Below are 19,201 nucleotides of genomic sequence, written 5' to 3' on the forward strand. Positions count from 1 at the left end.
ACACACACACACACACACACACACACACACACACACACACACACACAACACAGTCACACACACACAGTCACACATACGCACACACACACTATCACACACAGTCACACACAGTAACACACACAGTCTCACACACAGTCACACACACACACACACACACACACACACACACACACACACACACACACACACACACACACACACACACACACACACACACACACACACACACACACACACACACACACACACACACACACACACACACACACACACACACACACACAGTCACACGCACACACACACAGTCTCACATACAGTCACACACACACACACACACACACACACACACACACACACACACACACACACACACACACACACACACACACAGTCTCACATACAGTCACACACACACACACACACACACACACACACACACACACACACACACACACACACACACACACACACACACTTAGAATTGTGATTGCAGGAAACATATATTTGAACAGCGTCCTCTCCGCTCCCCTTATCATGTAGAGGATAAGAGGGCGGCTTTATTTAGTGTGTGTGTGTGTGTGTGTGTGTGTGTGTGTGTGTGTGTGTGTGTGTGTGTGTGTGTGTGTGTGTGTGTGTGTGTTTTTCTCTGTCTGTCTGTCCTGGTATTGTATCCGGGTCAGATTGACCCGAACCTCTTATGAAGGACATAAATGCGGGTGGGCATTTTTTCACAAGTGGAAAAAAATAAAAACAATTCCACATGCCCTTTACAATAAATAAGCCCCGGCCATTGAGTTTCAAGTTGAACGAAAATATCCTTATATTTATTTGTTATTCATTGAAAATGGAAATCGGGTCAATTTGACATTTAGTTGCACAAAAAACAAAGCAATTGATAACATAGAATTTGTAACTATAAAAACATATATTTCAGGTAAATTACTTGCTTTACCTTTAGGAAAATGTTGTTTATATTCTTATTAAATACTTGACAAACTTATCTTAACCCAACTAACTGTGGAGGTGTCTCAGAGCTAGATGTATTAGTCATTTTAAATGGCCAACGTTTTATAATTAGGTCTTGACAACTGAGCCACTTTCAATTTTCTAATAAAGTCAGAAAAAAGCTGGTAAGTGGACTTTGATTAAACTTGATTGAGTCCAAATGTGGTAAACTGTTGTAAAACATAGTTTTCGGCCATTGTTGTGGATATTAGCAGACTGACATCACAGAGCTTCTGACAGCAGAGTGTCCTGGCAGTGAGTGTGTGTCGGCTCAGTGTGTGATGTGAGTCCACGGGTCACTGTGAGGCTCTCTGCTCCTCTAATGAAACTGTAACTGACCCCTGGGGATCTCTACACCTCCATTGATTGCAATTTAACCTCCCCTGAAAATGTATGCTACATTAGATTGTCCCCTTGTATGATCAGGTTTTCTTTAACAAAAAGGTATTAAAAAATAACAAGATCTGTTGGACATGTGAGCGTGGAGCTGAGGTGTAAAACTGTCAAACATATCTCAAACTAAGAGTTAAACTATCTGACAGCAGATCACTTCTTGTTCCACTCTCTGGACCAGATGCTACAACATATGTTTCTCAGGCTTGTTGATAACGCCAATTATTTGTGTTTTGTTTTGAAGCTGTCATCTTATCACTCAGCTCATTATTCTCAGTACAGTACATGGTAAATGTTTGGTGACAAGTGTGTTGTGGAATTCTGAGCTTAATCGTTTATTTTCCTGGGATTTTGGGGAAAAAACTGCATTTGCAAACACCTGGACATTTGATTTGCAATCATGATTTGGCTATCCAGTAAATATTGATGATAAAAACTGCAGCTATTTTCAGTGAAAAGGATCTGATACACCTGTTGTGTGCTAGCAGCCCAGCACCTAACATCTCAAACAAAAAACGACCTTATGAACGATAGTGATGCGGTTTGCAGTTCAAGAGCTGGCTACAGGAGTTGCTGAGGATTAAAGCATAGTTTGTGGTTATGTGAAACACCACGGGTTGAGGCTCCACAGATGCAGAGCCGGGAGTACTCAAAAAACACCAGGGGCCTCATTTATAAAGGGATATACACTCAAAAAATGACGTACGCCAGTTTCTACGCAATGTTTGCGATTTATAAAATACTAACTTGACGGGAAAATGTGCGGTCCTCCACGCAAACTCTAACCCATGCGTACGCACTAAGCACAAAAACGGGAGAGACGAGAAACTGCGACACTGTTCGCAGAAGGAAGAATGGAGAGAAATATGTGGAAATAATACCATAAATAAAATGTTACCTCTCATTTATCATATATGAAGAATTCATTTTCACACATTGATTAAAGCCAATCTTTGGGGGGGGGGGGTGTCCTGTCCCGTCCCTGCTACAAACACAATGCCTGAGGAAGGCAATGTGTATTTTTTTTGTCATTAAGCTTTTTTCGGATCACTTATTTATTTATTTTGGTGACGATCCGACCTCCATGCTGCTACTCTGGTTCAAACTGCATCCACTAAACAATATGATTTATCTCGACCTCCCCAAAATAACCAAACTCTGACACGGTGTGAGATGTCTTTTTTAGCTGTTCTGTCATCATTTCCTGCGATTTTCTTCGTGCAGTCAGTCAAAATGAATGAATGGGCGTTTCTTTGACTTTTTATAGGCAAATATTGGCGTTACGTGAAGCCCGCAAAAGCTGCGCCGCATTTCGAGTTGATTGTGATTTATAAATGGCAACAGGCGTAGGAAGTGCTGTACGCACTTCCCTCGCCGGTACGCGATGTTTTGTGAATCGGAAAATGTCGGAACATTTCTGTACCTATATTTTTTATTTCTACTACGTGAGCAACCTTCCCACGTGAATCCTACGCAGGGCGTTATAAATGAGGCTCCAGAGGTCATATGAAGAACATTTAAAAGATACAATAAGATTCAAATATAATAAAAATCAACAATAGTGGCAACAGTATATATATAGTAAGGCTACAAATTCAAAATACAAATTTTAAATTGAGACTAGCATCATACAAATTCACAATAGAAAAGACATTGAATTGAATTACATTATAATTGTGCAAATAGCTATTGTGTATATATATATATAGTTTTTTTGCTTATGGTTGAATGTTCTAAGTCGCTCTGGATACAAGCCTCAGCTGAATGAAATGTAATGAAAACCACTTATGTAACCAGCTCATTTCCATGGCCAAACATGCCGAAAATGAATCCAATATTGATGGACCCACTTTATAATCCAAGTCAAATATTGGCAACAACAAATGTATATAATGAAGAGGCTGCAAACTGGAGCACTTTGATATAGCATTACAACAAATAATTGAAGATCTGAAAAATTATTTATTATTTTACATCTTAAAATTATTTAATTCACGTAACAATTTGCCTCAGTCATGTCGGAAAATAATGTGCCTGTCAAAAAATTCCCAGGTGCTGGACCAAGCGTGGTGAAAACTGAAAATGAGATGATATGACTTTGTCTTTGCTGGTGACATAGGGAGCCCATGCACCTGGCTGGAACAGAAGTAAAACAGAGTGCACTTCCATTCATTAGGTCACACACCACACGAGTAAATTAATGCTTATGTTTCCCTGTCTGCTCCCTGTTAAATATCTACTGCGTGATAAACCCTTCCCTCCTACTCCTCTCATCAACAGCTGTCCATTAATCCTCTAAAAGCTCGCTCCCCCCCTTCCCTTCAAAGTGCCATACCAGCATCTGTATCAGATTTTTTGGAGGAAAGATGTTGCTTCAGGAAGTCATTTGTTTCCTTTTTGCAATCCACCCCTCTGCAGGACCTTCACATGCCCAGCAAAGGCAATCGTTAAGAGCTTCTTTTTTTTCTGCTGCCATTAAGGTCTAATATATCAGCTGTGCAGTCAATTGTACCTGACAGGCAGCTTCTTGAACTTGAACTGGGTCGTCTGGTGACAGATAACATGACTGTTTGTTCAATTTCCTCCTCTGCAATGGCATCGCTCTGACGTGAGTTATTATAAATCACTGTGGATGCGTACATCATGTATCTTGTCAGCGCGGGGAGAGTGGTGCTGTGTGTGCGTGTGCGTGTGCGTGTGTGTGTGTGTGTGTGTGTGTAAGAGACAGAGCAACAGTACAGTTCGGGGAAAATAAAAATGGGAGAGGACAAATAGGACAGGTAACAACTTGAGCATGTGTGCACTTTATTTCAGTCTGTGTGTATTCATGATGGTTTCCTGAGTTTCTTCATGCTGTGTATGTACATCCAGGTGTTTGTGAGTGTGTGTCTTTGTGCCCCTGGTGACCTTACACATTTATACAAACTGGCAGATACATGTAGTGAAGTACAAAACCTCTCACTAGTGAAATGAAATGTCTTAACTCAGGTAAGGTACTGATACTTTTAATCTAAATGCAAGAGTAAATGTACTTAGTTACATTCCAGCACTGGAGAAGCACATCTGGAGCTAATAACAATATCGCTGGATGACTGCAGTTAATAATCAGATTCACACTGTTTCAATGAGTCTAAATACTGCTTTTATTCCATGCTTACATCACATCATGCAAAGCGCTGTGGACAAGTATGTGTTTCTGAGGAGTCATTTGACCATTTCTCCTGTTTTTAAGAAACATTTGAAGTCATTGTACTCAGGTTTCCTGCAGGTTTCACCAACTCAAATATAAGACTTTTTAAGAGCTTTATAAGACCACTTTGAATAGAATTTAAGACCTACTTCACGGCAAGAAAGTATGAAGGAAAATTGCTATGAAAGAAGAAATACGTCCCATAATTACTTTCAAAGTAAATGTATTCACGTTCAACATAAGAACGATGACTGAACATAACAGCATAACAGTACACAGAACTGTGTTAGACATTGAATGTGTGTGTGACAAGAGCTGTCTTCTGAGCTCTGCTGCCTTGGCTACAATCTTTCACCATTGCTGCTGTAGGATTGGTGTTTAGCTACGGTATTTAGCGTCCACAGCACCTCTGCTTTTAGGGTTGACGTAGACCCAAACGTCGCCCAGCAGCAGTGGCCGCGTTAACCGAATATTTTCCGTCTGACGGATTTTTTTAACAATGACGGAAAAATCTGAAAGGAGTCTGTCATTTTCACGGATTAGAACAAACTCGTAACAGCGCAAAAGCTTCCCCGCAGCGAGGCTCCGGTGTTACGCCGTGCCATACATGCCCTACAAAAAGGAAATTATATTGTTTCCAAACCGTACTTTGCCATACAAATCATTGAAATGTCTGGGAGTTTTGCTTTATGCTGAGCGCGCTCCTGCGAGGTGCATGCATATCTCGGCGGGCATGCATAACACCGGCGAGCATGCTCTCACTAGCTGAAGCTTGGTTGCTAGGTTACTAGCTGGGTGTTCTCCGATAAGGGGCCAGGGGGATGCAAAGTTAGTGATTACTGGTTCCATGTTGATTTATTTCAATACAAATTGTTGGGGGGGAACTGAAAAGGCTATTACCATACTGGTTACTTTGCAGCCCGGACATTTCCCCCAAAACACAGTTAGACGTGATCGCAACACAGAAGTACCTTTCAAATCCGATCATTTTTGAGACCTTCTTATTTTTTGATCATATTTAAGACTTTTTAAGGCCTTAAATTCTGATTATCAAATGTAAGACTTTTTAAGACCCCCCTGTTAATACCTCTCAGCCAAGTCAATCAAGGCAAGTAGCACTAGGCTGGTTGGCGCAAATTGTTTATTTGTTGGCAACATTTGAATGAGTTATTCCTAATAATGTGAGGATAGGGTGATCTGTCTGTTTATGGGTGTGAATAGGTATAATTTCGTCAGATTTCTGAAAAGAAAATGCTTCTCAAACCTGCTGGTGTGCTTAAGGGCTCAGAGGGTTAATACTCAACTTCCTGTCAATCCCTTTTAAAATATGAGCAGGTGGTTGCCCATGTACATTTGTTACAAACAGAATTGGATTCATACCGGAGAGTAAAGGGCATGGCATCAAAGCGTCGTTCCACCTCGCTGAAGACCATACGGGAAGTTTTCATCTTCAAGCCGTACTGCTTACTGGGGTCCCTCTTATAAATGGTGGTCCTTAGACCTGCATCTCTTGCCTAATTTTAAATGACAGAAGGTGAACATTATAAGTATCTGTTTTGAACACAAAAAGAGTTTTTAGTTACACGTTCTGCAGATGTGGGTTAAGTAACCACAGAGCACACTGACCTTCCCTTCTCCGGTGCTAATCAAGACATCCACAGCATAGACTTCATGTACCTCGAACTCCGCCTTCTCATGGTCCTTCCTGAAAATAAACAGCAGCCAGTGAAAACCAATGGTTAACAGTTTTGTACATTCATACTCAAGATTTAGACCCTCCAGAAAAACGCGATTCTGCGATCGCAGAATTTACCGCATAATCAGCAAAATGGCGCAGATTTTTAAAAGGCCGCATATTTATCAAAAGGCCGCATAATCCCCGCATTTTTCCACACAAAGTGGAGAAAAACATTTTTTAACTCGTCTTGACGTCATCAGCTCGCGCATCACAGAATGTAAACAACACTGTATAGAGTGAACGTGTGGAGCTCACACGATAGAGAAAACACCATGATGAAAAAATGTAATCCATCTCATTTACCGACGAACATTTCTACTAAAGACCGGGCAAAAAGTGGGGGGAAACTATTCTGCACCCCGTGCAACTGTGTGTTGGAGCATAAGAAAAAATCGACGGTGACGACCCACTTTGATTCATTCAAACATTCGCTGCTTTCTGCTGCTGCGGACAAGAAAGCCAAACAACTCACGTTCACCGAGGGCATCAACCTCCAAAACCCTTTCGAGGGCTACAAGAAACGAAGTGAGTAGCCTACAAGATTGAAGCTGGTCAGATAACGAACGAGTAAATGAAAACAGAATGAGGCGGAGAAGTGTGTGTGTGTGTGTGTGTGTGTGTGTGAGATTAAAATAGCCCAATTGCTTTTACAATAAATAAACATTGAATGTGTTTAATTGAATAGTAAAGGGGTTTAACGTTAGTGGCAGGTTGTGTGTGAGAGAGAATAAATAAGACAGCCCAATATTTAAAAAATTTTTTATTCTTTCCCCCCGCATATTTCGCAACTTCCCGCAATTTCACCGCATAAAATCACATAAAAACTCCCCATATTTAAATCGCATAATCAAGGATTTTAGCCCGCATAATCAAGGATTTTTGCCCGCGTTTTTCTGGAGGGTCTAAAGATTGGTACGGTTATTCACAGCCTCAGATCTCTTTTTGTTTCTTCTTTGTACAAAACAATTACTAAATGTACCTTTGCTGGTCTGACGGGTTCTGAATTATGGTCTTCTCTCCATCGATGATGTGTTGCTTTAGCTGATGAGACAGCATACCTTTAAACAAAGGGCCAGGAAGAAAAAAACGCTTACTAAAACAAGATTAAAAAAAAAAAAAGATCACCCACTTGCATGTTAAGAACTCCTAAAAGTCATTGTTCTGTAAAGAGATACAAAAAGAACCACAATCATGTAAATGTGAACACTTGAGACACAGACGCTGTAAAGACACTCACCCTCTATTGGTGTGCATTTGAACGACTTGGCGATCTTGTTCCAGGCTTCTGTCACTTTTGAGTTCTGAGACAGAAAAATTACATTTGACATAAAAAACAGTGTAGCACTGACTGAGCAATTAAAAATGAGGGAAAAGCATCAGAGAAAATCCATGTTTATTTGTTACATTGTGTTTAATAATATTAATAATTGGGAGGTATGAAACCCTCTTTAAATGGTCACACATGCAGAGCACAGCACACGGTGAAATGCGTTCTCTGCTTTTAATCCATCCTAGTACCAGGAGTCTAGTACTAGGAGCAGTGGGCAGCTGTTGCACAGCGCCCGGGGAGCTGTGGGGGTTGTCCGGTGCCTTGCTCAAGGGCACCACGGCAGGGCAGGAGGTGAACTGGGACCTCTCCGAGTAACAGTCCACACTCCTTATTTAGGTCTGGTCAGGGACTTCAACCAGCGACCCTACGGCACACAGTCCAAGCCCCTACTGACTGAGACAAGCCTGATGTTAGGGCTGCTCAATTAAAATCGTATTGTAAATCGCAATTACGATTTGGGCTTGCAACGATTATGAAAACACAATCGAAATAAAACGATTATTATTATTTTTGTATTGGTTTTTCAGTTGAATTATACTTAAAGTTCAGGGTAATCAACTGTTAAAAACATACTGTTCAAAAAGTTGTATGAAAGTTTCCTATCTTAATGGAGCAGAGTCCTGCATGGGTCTGAATTTCAAGACCCGCTCCGCACCTGCGACGTGCAACACCGAACCCGCCCCCCGCACATATTGCCAATTTGTTCCGCAAACCGACCCGACCCGTCAGTTGCGTATGCCTCAAAAAGCGTGGGATGTTGGTTATTTTCTCCATCTAGGATGACACCAAAAGCCTCACAGACGTTAGATTTCGCTCTTGAGGAAGAGATATTGACAATGCTGTATCCTCCGCTAGAGAGCTTCACCTCAGCCATTTCGAATGTGGCGCGCTCAGCAGCAGATTGATGCAGTGCAGATTATGATCATGCGCGGTCCCGAGGGGGAGAGGTCTGAAGATTTAAACATTAAATTATTATTATATACTTATTATGCAACACCCGTGAACCGACCCGCATCTTCTTTGTTTTACCCAGAACCGAACCCGGGAAAAAATGTTTGAAAAACCACCCGCAAATCACTTTTTTTGCGGGTCACCAGTCGGGTACCCGATGCAGGACTCTGATATGGAGAAGAGCCTGTGAACAAGTTGTTCCACGTACCTGGCTTCCAGGTTTAACAAGCCGAAGAGCTGCTTCTGCACACAGATGGGCTGCTTTGATTACATCAGCTTTCTTGCCTGTGATGGGGTTCTCCTGCAGGAATGAGACACAGAGAGAAGGGGAATTAAAGATGTCTTTATCTATGAAAAACACCAAAGGTGTATCTAAAACAGTTTCCTTTCTTTTTTCTAAACCAGGAGCTCACCTTACTGGCTCCCACCACAAAGCTGTGGGCAACATTGGCAATGAAGCCATCGACATGAACCCCTAGATCTCTACACAAAGAAAAGAAAAAAAGAAGAGATGAGAGCTGTCCAGCTGTGTAGACAACGTATGTTGATGCAGGAAGATATAAAATAAATAAATAATCAAATAACAATTTAATCTGTTAAGGCCATTAAATGTTAGATATACTGAAAGGTGAATTCCGTTGTGCCTTTACATCAGCTGGAATATATTGAAGGATTTATTGTGAATTCAAGGTAGCAGCACTAGAGACTGTAATAAATTGAACAGACAGAAGGCTATGAGTGCGTGAGTACTGCGAAACATACAAACATATTGTATGACCACATCACCACAGGCAACAACAACAAACATATTTACAACCTTGCAAATACACACGAAGCACAAACAACGATACAAAAGGACGAAAACACAAGTGGCAATACATCAAATAAGTTGAGCTGACTTTTCAAAGCAAAACATTTAGAAAAATGTGATAACTGCAATCGAGCAGTTGGATGGGCATAAAAACTAACATACCATTTAAAAAACAGCCGAAAAACCCCCGTTCTAAAAATGTCCAACCTTACTTGTCGTTTGACACACAGGAAAGACAGGAGACGAGCGCTTACTGATGAAGCAGACAGGCAACAGCCAAGAGAAAACCCCCACATACAAGCCAAGATGGCACATAGAAAGAAGGGAGGACAACACACTGGCAGACTCAAGACACAACGGGAAGAACAGGGGGGACATTTTTGCCGAGAGTGGTGCCTACATTTTGACCAGATCCCCATCTTTAAGTGTGAAGTCAGGGTCACTCTTCAGGGGAGAGAAGTGGCAAACACAGTTATTGACTGAGACGCTGGTGGGAAACGCAATGCCTAGAAGAGGGAAAAGAAAACCACCATGTCTTCATTTGGAAATCATCCACAAGTTTAGCATGAAAACAGGGCTGAGAATCAACAATTGGAATCCTCTTTCTGGGTCCACCTCAGTTCACCAGAATTAAAAACAGCCTTACTACTAGTTTCAATTTTGGCTCACCTTTTTTCATTTCCTTTTCCTTCTTGAAGACCTTTCCAGTCTCAGCCATGATATAGGCATCCCCCTTCTCACAGAGGCTGAGCACCGACACCCCGGGCATGGCTGTTTCCACAACCAGACGAAGAGCCTCTGGGTGACACACCGAGAAAATTGATATGAGATTCAGAATAGGAACCACGTGGAGCAGTAATGAGATGTTGAAATATAAGATGAGAATTAAATAGGTCTTATGTTTCTATTATCTTAAAGGTGGGGTAGGTAAGTTTGAGAAACCGGCTTGAGAAACACTTTTTGTTATATTCCATGGAATGCTCTTAACATCCCGATAGCAATGAATATCTTAAGTGCTTTGAACACAAAATCCAATGAAAAAAAGTCATCTGTGGAAGCCGTAGCACTGTAAAAAGCACAACCAATCACCTGCCTGTCAGCCTTCGATCTGTGCACAAACTTATCTCGTGCCCTCATTGGTCATGTGCGTGTTCGTGTGTGTTGGAGGAGCCTGTAAGGAAGTAGCAGATTTCTTCTGGCTGTGTAGTTTCAAATTCTAGTGCACTCGAGCTGGTTTCTCCAAAATTACCTACCCCACCTTTAATATGGCTCAAGTGTTTGTTTTTTTGTATTAAAGGCTGCATTACAGTCAAGTGAAGTCATTTCCCGAATTAACCAGATGGTTCAAGATGTTCTATTAATAAATCACTCTTTATATCCATTTCACTGTTGATTCATTTTTCAAAATATAATTTTGTAGAGACTTTTATTTTAATTTTATTCATATCTACCACTCCAAATCACAAATAAACAAGGCATTATTTGTATGTGCATTGAATGATGACCTAGAAAAGTCAAACGCCTGGCTTACGATAATCTCCCATGAATAACGTTACAATAACATGCCAAGTGAAACTATTATTAGTGCAGCAGATGAATCAGCTTGTTAGTTAAATGTCAATTAATGAGCTGTCAAGGAAAATAAAGAGCTCATACTAGTGATGTCAAGAGGAAAACTGTGCACATAAAAGTAATGTTAGAGTTGCTGCCTGCTTATCTTTTAGCATTTGCTTATCTTAATGTTAAGCTGACAGCACTGGGCAACAGGCTGAGCTAGCTGGTTAGCTAGTTAGCATCTCACTTTAGTCTAAAGACAGGCAGTTCCCTCCAGTAAAGCCTATAACGCCAACATTGATGAACAGTGAAAGAGGACCGAGCATTAGCTTAGAGTAAAGCAGCTGTGCCTGTTTGGTAGCCAGTGAGGACAGCATGTGTGTGGCTCGCATGTTAACCACATGGCTGCTGCTGCTGCTGCTGTGGGGAAACTAACGTTAGCTGTCTGCAGGCCGGAGGAGCAGCATCAACGGCTACTCTTTTAACTGTACTCACGGTTGGCGATGTCACCACCCATCTTGTACTTGGTGACAACCAGGTCCTCTGCTATGGTCTGCTCTTTCTCGTCGTCAGACATCTTGGCAGTGAAGTTTCAGTCGCCCGTGCAAAGTGAAGGTTCCCCGCGCCTTGTCTCTGTCTGATCTGACTGATCCTGCTAACAACGGCCTCCCGCTGCCCGCCAAGCCCCGCCCCCTTCTACGTCACAGCGATGCCGACCCGCTGAGCAGTTATGCTACCTAAAATATCATGTGGCATTGGCTGTGTTTAGTGACGTCCTAATCACACAATTAGCTGTTTGGAGATGATACATAGGTTACCTTTCAATTTGTTGCTCTTTTTACAAAAATGTAGCTTCAGCTTCTTAATGACACTCAGATTAATTCAACATCAAATTTGTAGGCATTAGGCTGAATACAATGATACAGAAAGGTCACTGACCCACAGGCATTTCCTGTTATGTGAGAATAATCTGATAATAGTCTGTGTCTTTCACTCTTCGTAAATATATTAGTAAACAGTTACCAACTTGTTCAAACAGCCTCAGCATTCAATAGACCATTTGTAGCAGTCCATGTTTTTTCACAGTAAGACTTACATTTTTATGAATAAACCGAGATGGCCTGGAGGGGAAATCTGTGTGTGCAACAGTATATCTGAGTCAAAACATACAATTTGAGAAGAAGCAAAGACAATCTAAGTTAAAGCAGAGAAAATAAATCAAGGACAACATACTGCAAAAAAGATAGCAAATTCTGATCCAACTATATCAGTTTCAATGGGAAGACAAATAACATTGAATTCAAAAACATGATGTTGGGTCCTGCAAACATCGACATTGTGACCTAACAACCATAGTAACAACTTCCCCCTAAAATTACTGTGAAATTGCTGCTGAGAAGTTCCAGAATTACCTTTCATGGTCTATTATTAGACCTGACTGAGGAAACGCACCTACAATTCACATATTATACACATGTTAATGTTATATAGGTAAGTTCAAAAATAAAAAGTTTGCGCATCATAATAGTTATTCAAAAAATGTTTAATGAGTAGAAAATGTATTGCATATATCATCATTAAAAGAGGTCTCGAAACAAAAAAGTCCAAACTCCAAACAAACACATTTGTTCTCCAGAAAAATCTTTGTTCGTTTAAAAATGTAAACAGAAAAATATAGCTTGTAATCTGTTCATTTCCTGTAAAGTTTTCAACACATTAGTTTTGGAAAATGCCCTAAAACATGAGAAAAAAATACAAGCTGTGAAAAAGTCACACATGTTGGATGACAGTTTCCTATTTTTGAAAATGTGTCATAGGCTACATTGATAATGGCTTTTGATTGTATGTTGGGTCCTTCATGAAAATGTCTCAAAGTGAAGTTCATGAGATTAAAAACGTTCTTCATGTAGGCACTGCTTTGGACTTCAGAAACAGCCTGCTGTGCCAGTAGTCAGGATTGTCAAAAGATCTGTCGGCGGCTGCTGTTTCCCCGACCCCGACTCCAGCTCGCACCTTGACATTGGGTTCAAACCCAGATCTATGTGCCTCTGTGCCCCCTACTGCTCCCTCCCCCTCCCTATGCAGGTTGTGGTACACCACAGCGTCTCCAGGGAGCAGGGCAGCAAAGGAGTCCATGTCTTCATACTCATACGCCTCATCCTCGTCCCTTCCCTCTACATTCAGATCCTTCCTGTCCTGAAGAGCTTGACGCAGCTTCGGCTGTCTGTTTGTGTAATGATAGTTACTGTCCTCCACATATTCATCCTCCTTTTCCCCCGCCTCACCCTCCACCTCTCTGACCATACTTGCTGGTGCAGGAGGAGGAGGTGGAGGAGGAAGAGGAGGAGGCTCAGGCGTTGGAGGGCTTGCATCTTTTTCACTACCCCTGATGTCCATGTATTCATACTCTACATCATCAGATCCCGGCTGCTCTGAATCAGAGTCGTAATTGCTTCTTGTGTGAGCCCCCCTGACCTCCACTGAGGATGTGGTGTCAGCTGAGCACGCTGTCGCTTGTGAAGACACGGAGGAGGTGCGCTTCTTGTTGGGCTTTAGTAAATGGCTGCTGTGCCTGGGTGAAGGAGCTGTTAGACACGTCCGCTTGTTCATATACTCATAGTCTTCTTCATCTGGGTCGTCCAGGAGGCTCGCTGAATGAGACTTGCTCATCCTGCCAGGAGCAGCTCGAGACGAGGAAAGTAATGTATCTGAGAAAGGAAAAAATTATAAATTAAGGTTCGCATTAGAATATTGTGTAAGGTAGTTAACACATAATGAGGATACACTGTCTTTTTTTTACAAGACAAGCCTTTTAATACAAATGCGCAGGTGAATTACAGTGCCATAAGAATGAGTGTTAAAACCCAGAAATTAGCATTTCTGCCCTCCCTGTTGACTTGTCTCTAAGTCAGTGTTTTAAAAATAAGGTTTTTTTGCTGAGATGCCTAGAATAAGTTCTGTTTTATTATGGCTAGGCAATATGGGCTTGATAAACACATACGATTAAATACCCTACACGTGAATTATTAAGTCCTTTAGTTGGATGTGACATATAGAGCAATTTTCCATGTAAGATGGTTGACAATATAATTTTAATAGAGAAAAAATGTGATTAGTGCAATCACCTCTGCCTGGGCTGTCTCCAGGAAGCACATATCCATTCTGGTCCTCTTCATCCATCTCTGGTGATGGTGTCTCTGGAGGCCCGGCGGAAAAGCTGTCCCTCTGTGAGACGTAGGCGCTGTCCTCACGCTGACGTCGTCTCTTCAGGCTCCCGGTCATAGAAAAGTCTTCATTAATCTCCAGCTCCACTGTCGGGCCCTCCGAGCTCTCAGACACAGTGCGGGCTGAGTTTAGTCGAGAGCGCGACTGCCACATGGCCTACACAAGACAACACAAACACACATGCATCACTAAAATGGCAACAGGAAGGACAATAGGATGATGTTGATAACAGCTTTAAAAATGTTTGGCTTATGTACATTAAAAAATGAAAAACAGTTTACATACAAAGGGACTTAAGGGGATATGTCGCTATTTTTGTAAGTGGCAAACACAACACAACCACAAAATATGTAATGTTTTGCCTCTAGAGGACTCCCAATTAAAGCAATAACAAACAATGGCTTTTAGTGATGTTATGATGAAGTAGGCGTGAGATCAAGGAGGTTGTTGTCTTCACCACCACCTTAGTCAGTTTCTTCTATAGTTGTATGCAGAAAGTTTACATATTATACTTCAACACCTCAAAAGCCGGTATTACCTGTCCTGGGTTGTCAAATCCTGGAGTCATAGGCAGGTATCCAGCCATGTTTGATGATGTAATAATCACCTTTACAAAAAAAGACAGAAGTAAGATGTCAGTCTCTAGGGTGTTGACAGAAAACACATGTCTAGATATAAACTGGACATAAATTCAACAGTAAGAACAACTCTTACTCTGTGAGTGTCCATCCTTGAGAGGCGACTGAGGCTCCTGGACTGAGAAAGGGAGTGGGGGGCCAGAGTCAAACCATCCACCTCCTCCTCCTCGTGCTCCACCATCTCAATGCCCAGATCATCCAGGTCGTCCAGGTCTGCGCTCCGCTGGGCGAGTTCATCCGGGGGGGGGTCCTGCAGGGTGCAGTCCTCCTGGTGAAAAGAGGTGAGACTTTAATTAGCATATTGCATCTACACTCTCACTGAGTCACCACAGTAAAAAGAAACCAAACTTAGAAAACAACTGACATACAAACTGCATGGTTACTGATAAACAAACAGCATTCTTACTTTGATCACCAGGTAGCGAGGCGGATCTCTTGCCATTCTCGTAAATTCATTTGCCAGCTCTTTAAATGTTGGACGGACGTTCTCATCAATCATCCAACCTGTAAATAAAAAATAAGAACACAATTTAGTTAGGAGATTTCACGAAAATTAAATAATTGTGGCGCAATATGAAAAGTCGCTAAGCCACCTAAGCCATTAGGATTCATCTTGCAGGGATAATGAATGTAACAAATATTATGGAACTCTGATAAATAGTTGTTGAGATACTGTATTTCAGTCTGAATCAAAGTGGTGAACTGACCAACAGTCCAATATTGCTCCCCCTAGATCCTGCTGCTAGCATGGCTAGAAGGCATATGTTGCTTCGGTTAATTAGTAGATCAGACCAGATGTAAAAGAAGAATAGAAGAAGACACTCACACTTGACCATGACCATGTAGACATCAATGGTGCAAATTTGAGGCTGGGACAGACGCTCGCCCTTCTCCAGCAGATCAGGAACATCCTGAGGACGCATCGTAGTGTACGGCTCTACACCATTGGACATCATCTCCCAAACTGTCACACCTACATGAAGGATTACGTTTTTTTTAGCTAAAGTTTATTTGCACAAAATGAACTGCATAAACACAAGATATAACAAATAATAATACAATGCAGAAAGTACCGACACAGGGCTTACTTAAGCCTTCACATACATTATATTACAAGTTCACAATTATATAGAAGTGGTGACAAACTATTACAAACAAGATACACTATTTATAGCAATAACAAAATGCAAGCTGAAAGATTTAGTGTGGCATTAAACATACATAAAGGTTTTCATAAACACTTAATATTACTTTAACTTGGGACTACCTGGTTTAAAAACTCACCGTAGCTCCAGACATCGCTCTGATGTGTGTATCTGCGGAACAAGATGCTCTCTAAAGACATCCATTTGATTGGAGCCTAAGACATAAACAGAGAATTGTCTATATTGATTACTCCAGTGAAAACATATGAGTCTTATATGAGTAAACAGGAGCAGATGGCAATATAAATCCATGTCAAAGTCTCTTTGATGAACTTTGGTCAAATGACTGAGTATCATATATTTTCTGTTGGGCTACACACCTTGACCTCGTTGTAAAAGTACTTCTTGTCATCGGGGTAAAGCAGGTCTGCAATGCCGTAATCTGAGATCTGGGCGGTGTAATTATTCTTCAGGAGAACATTTCTGGCGGCCAGGTTCCTGTGCACTATCCTGTTCTCCTCCAGGTAATACATACCCTGATGAGAAAGGACAAACGTCTTTAAGTGCTCCTGGTATCAGGGGAATGAACCAAGCTGTGGTTAAAAACAAGTACACACACAAACAATGAAAGGGTTGGTCCTTTACCTTTGCGATTTGAACACACCAGTTGAGCAGCCTCTGTGGGCTCAGTTTGTTCTTGCTGTTCCTGACGTGCTCCAGCAGCGAGCCCTGAGCGCTGAGCGGTGTGACGAGCTGCAGGCTGGCCCCGGGACAGATCCCCAGAGTCCTGACCACGTTAATGTGGTCAATGCTCCCAATGGTCATCATGTGCTGCAGGGGACAGTCAGAGAAAATCAATACAGGTCAGAAATATCCACTGTCAATTCAGATTTTCCACTACAAATCTTCAGACGTCTATTTATACAATCCACTACAATCTATAAGTGATAACAAAATTAACCAAACTTCAGAATGCAAATTGACTCCTCAGAGTAGCCAGCTATACAAACTTTACGAGCCACATTTCGGGCCTACCATCAGTGAGTTTTAGATACGGGAGATATAATTCATGTTTTCTCTTACGTCTGTCAGCTCATAGAAAGTCTGTCGTCCGGTGCGGTCGTTAATCGTCCTGATGGCCACAGGAAGCTTCACTGTATCACCTTCAGGGATCCAAATGCCCTGTGAGGTAAATACAAATAGATTTATTAATTACCTGATAAAAATCAATTGTGCAAGAGAAGGATTGAAAAGACTATTGCCACAATCCCCAGTACCTTATGGACGGCTCCAAACACTCCGTTACCCAGCAGCTTGATCTTTTTCAGCTCGGTCGGCTTCAGGATCCGAGAGTGGACCCGAGCTCCTTTCTCTCCCGGATCCAAAGGCTCAAAACTCTGCAGGAAGAAAAAACACCTTTAGTCAAACTATGCAAACAAAAGCCCTCCAGTGAAGCTGTTCAGAACAGGAATAACTAAAACATTGCACCTATAGAGATTTGGTTTAATCTTGAATGATGAACTGACACAATTAAAAATGTCCTTTCTTAAAATCAAGAATAACAGAAATGCTTGGTAGGCGAGTGGATAATCGTGGTGGGAGTGATTGAACTATTAATTTTTGGTTGACTGATTTCCTGTTTATAGCTCTCCCTATTCTGTATGAATGTCTTAGTGTTGCACTAGATGACCTCAGACTCTGACTGACCTCTCCACTCTCCATGTATCTCCTCATGGCTCGCTTACGACGAATGGCGAGACCTCTGCGGTACAAAACAGTCAGCACGAAAATCGAGAATGAAACGAAGAGCAGGGCAATCACTCCCAGTACGATGGCTGTGGTCAATTGTCTGATGACAGGTGAAAAGGGAGAAAGGATGACTCATTACTTTATAATAAATTAAAATACAAATAAAAACATGTTAGTTAGAGAGGAGCAACTTACCCAGAAATAAAGCGCTCTTTCCCGAGACATTCTCCAATTCCTGGGCCGTAGCACCTAAACAGAAAAGAGGTCAAATTGAAATAAACACAATCTGAGCTTCGAAATGAAAATAGAGAAAGAAGCTCTACTCATTGTTACCCTAGGGTGCAGTTTTTGTGGCACGATTCACAGCTGCCTTTCTTGTTGGCGTATTTGAAGATGACTTCCTCTCCTCCCATCACGCCCTCGGGACACGAGGACACGCAGTGCGGGCCGTCCCGCAAGCGGGTACACGCTACACACTGATCTGCGCCCTGAAGAGGAGAAAGGAGGCTTTATTTGACAGACAAAAGAAAAGTAGCAATGCAACATTTTCATGACTAATCAATGAGCTGATCAGCAGATAAATAATCAGTAACTATTTTCATTGATGTAAAGAATTTAAATACATTAAATTACTCAAGTACTGTTCAGTAGAAGAATTGTTAGGCAAGGTCATTTACTTGAGTATTTCCATTTTCTACAACTTCATACTTATCCACTATAACTTATAAACTTATATATATTATACGTTACATTTCAGAGGCAATTTTTGTAGTTTCGTTCCACTACATTGATTTGATAACATTAGCTACTTTGAAAATTGAGATTAATGATATTAAATGTTGTAACAAATGATGTATCTTGTATTATCATAGTTACATTCCTGGATAAATCCACAGGCTATACAGTATTACAAAAAGTCTCTTTACCAGCTGCAACATTAAAGTAATAAACACACTAAAGGATTCATATTTATAATCCAATAATATAACATATCTTTCTGAAATTGGCTGCTCTGCAGAATAAGTACTTTTAGTTTTGGTTCTTGAGGTACATTTTGATGTTAATACTGTAAAAACGGTTTGTGTTATATCATATTTAAAAGGTAAGATATTTGGGTTTTGGACCAACAAAAAGAGACATTTAATGACATCACCTTAGACTTTGAGAAATGTTTAAACATTTTCTGACAATTTAAAGACCAAATGAAAAATCTTGAAAATAATAGGCAGATGAATTGACAATACAAATAATTGTAAGTGGCAGCCCTGAAGCCAAGTGGACGAAAATGTTTCAAAGGTGGCAATATGGAGTATGAGGTCACTAGGGGGCAGCAACAAGCTTTTATAACACAATTCTTGATCTTCAAGAACTTGTATTGGGAATATCAGTGTTAAGCAGCGCAGCTATTCAGCCTCTTGTTTAAAGTTGTTAGTCAGTGAGGAGATGAAATCATACCGGGCCAAAGCAGGTCT

At 41.2% G+C, this 19,201-nt stretch overlaps 2 protein-coding genes across 2 annotated transcripts in view; both read right to left on the bottom strand.

Annotated features, from left to right (window-relative positions):
- The window catches only part of pa2g4a (proliferation-associated 2G4, a), a 20,301-nt gene extending 8,643 nt beyond the window's left edge, over positions 1-11,658 (bottom strand). The window contains exons 1-9 of the mRNA XM_010766510.1: positions 11,468-11,658; positions 10,088-10,216; positions 9,819-9,924; positions 9,021-9,090; positions 8,816-8,908; positions 7,564-7,627; positions 7,306-7,384; positions 6,215-6,293; positions 5,969-6,102 (exon numbers count right to left, since the gene is read on the bottom strand). Coding sequence (XP_010764812.1) covers positions 5,969-6,102; positions 6,215-6,293; positions 7,306-7,384; positions 7,564-7,627; positions 8,816-8,908; positions 9,021-9,090; positions 9,819-9,924; positions 10,088-10,216; positions 11,468-11,549 — 836 coding nt within the window. The 5' untranslated portion in view covers positions 11,550-11,658. The remainder of the gene's footprint in view (positions 1-5,968; positions 6,103-6,214; positions 6,294-7,305; positions 7,385-7,563; positions 7,628-8,815; positions 8,909-9,020; positions 9,091-9,818; positions 9,925-10,087; positions 10,217-11,467) is intronic.
- Positions 11,659-12,500: 842 nt separating this feature from the next.
- Positions 12,501-19,201, bottom strand: part of erbb3a (erb-b2 receptor tyrosine kinase 3a) — a 20,568-nt gene continuing 13,867 nt past the window's right edge. Inside the window, exons 15-28 of the mRNA XM_010766511.1 lie at positions 18,063-18,217; positions 17,925-17,978; positions 17,688-17,829; positions 17,258-17,377; positions 17,064-17,162; positions 16,626-16,811; positions 16,361-16,516; positions 16,120-16,195; positions 15,662-15,808; positions 15,242-15,339; positions 14,912-15,103; positions 14,736-14,804; positions 14,098-14,353; positions 12,501-13,680 (exon numbers count right to left, since the gene is read on the bottom strand). Of these exons, the coding sequence (XP_010764813.1) occupies positions 12,875-13,680; positions 14,098-14,353; positions 14,736-14,804; positions 14,912-15,103; positions 15,242-15,339; positions 15,662-15,808; positions 16,120-16,195; positions 16,361-16,516; positions 16,626-16,811; positions 17,064-17,162; positions 17,258-17,377; positions 17,688-17,829; positions 17,925-17,978; positions 18,063-18,217 (2,556 nt within the window). The 3' untranslated portion in view covers positions 12,501-12,874. The remainder of the gene's footprint in view (positions 13,681-14,097; positions 14,354-14,735; positions 14,805-14,911; positions 15,104-15,241; positions 15,340-15,661; positions 15,809-16,119; positions 16,196-16,360; positions 16,517-16,625; positions 16,812-17,063; positions 17,163-17,257; positions 17,378-17,687; positions 17,830-17,924; positions 17,979-18,062; positions 18,218-19,201) is intronic.

This window comes from Notothenia coriiceps, unplaced genomic scaffold (genome assembly GCF_000735185.1).
Source record: "Notothenia coriiceps isolate Sejong01 unplaced genomic scaffold, NC01 NC01_scaffold00003344, whole genome shotgun sequence".
In the NCBI taxonomy this organism is placed as follows: domain Eukaryota; kingdom Metazoa; phylum Chordata; class Actinopteri; order Perciformes; family Nototheniidae; genus Notothenia; species Notothenia coriiceps.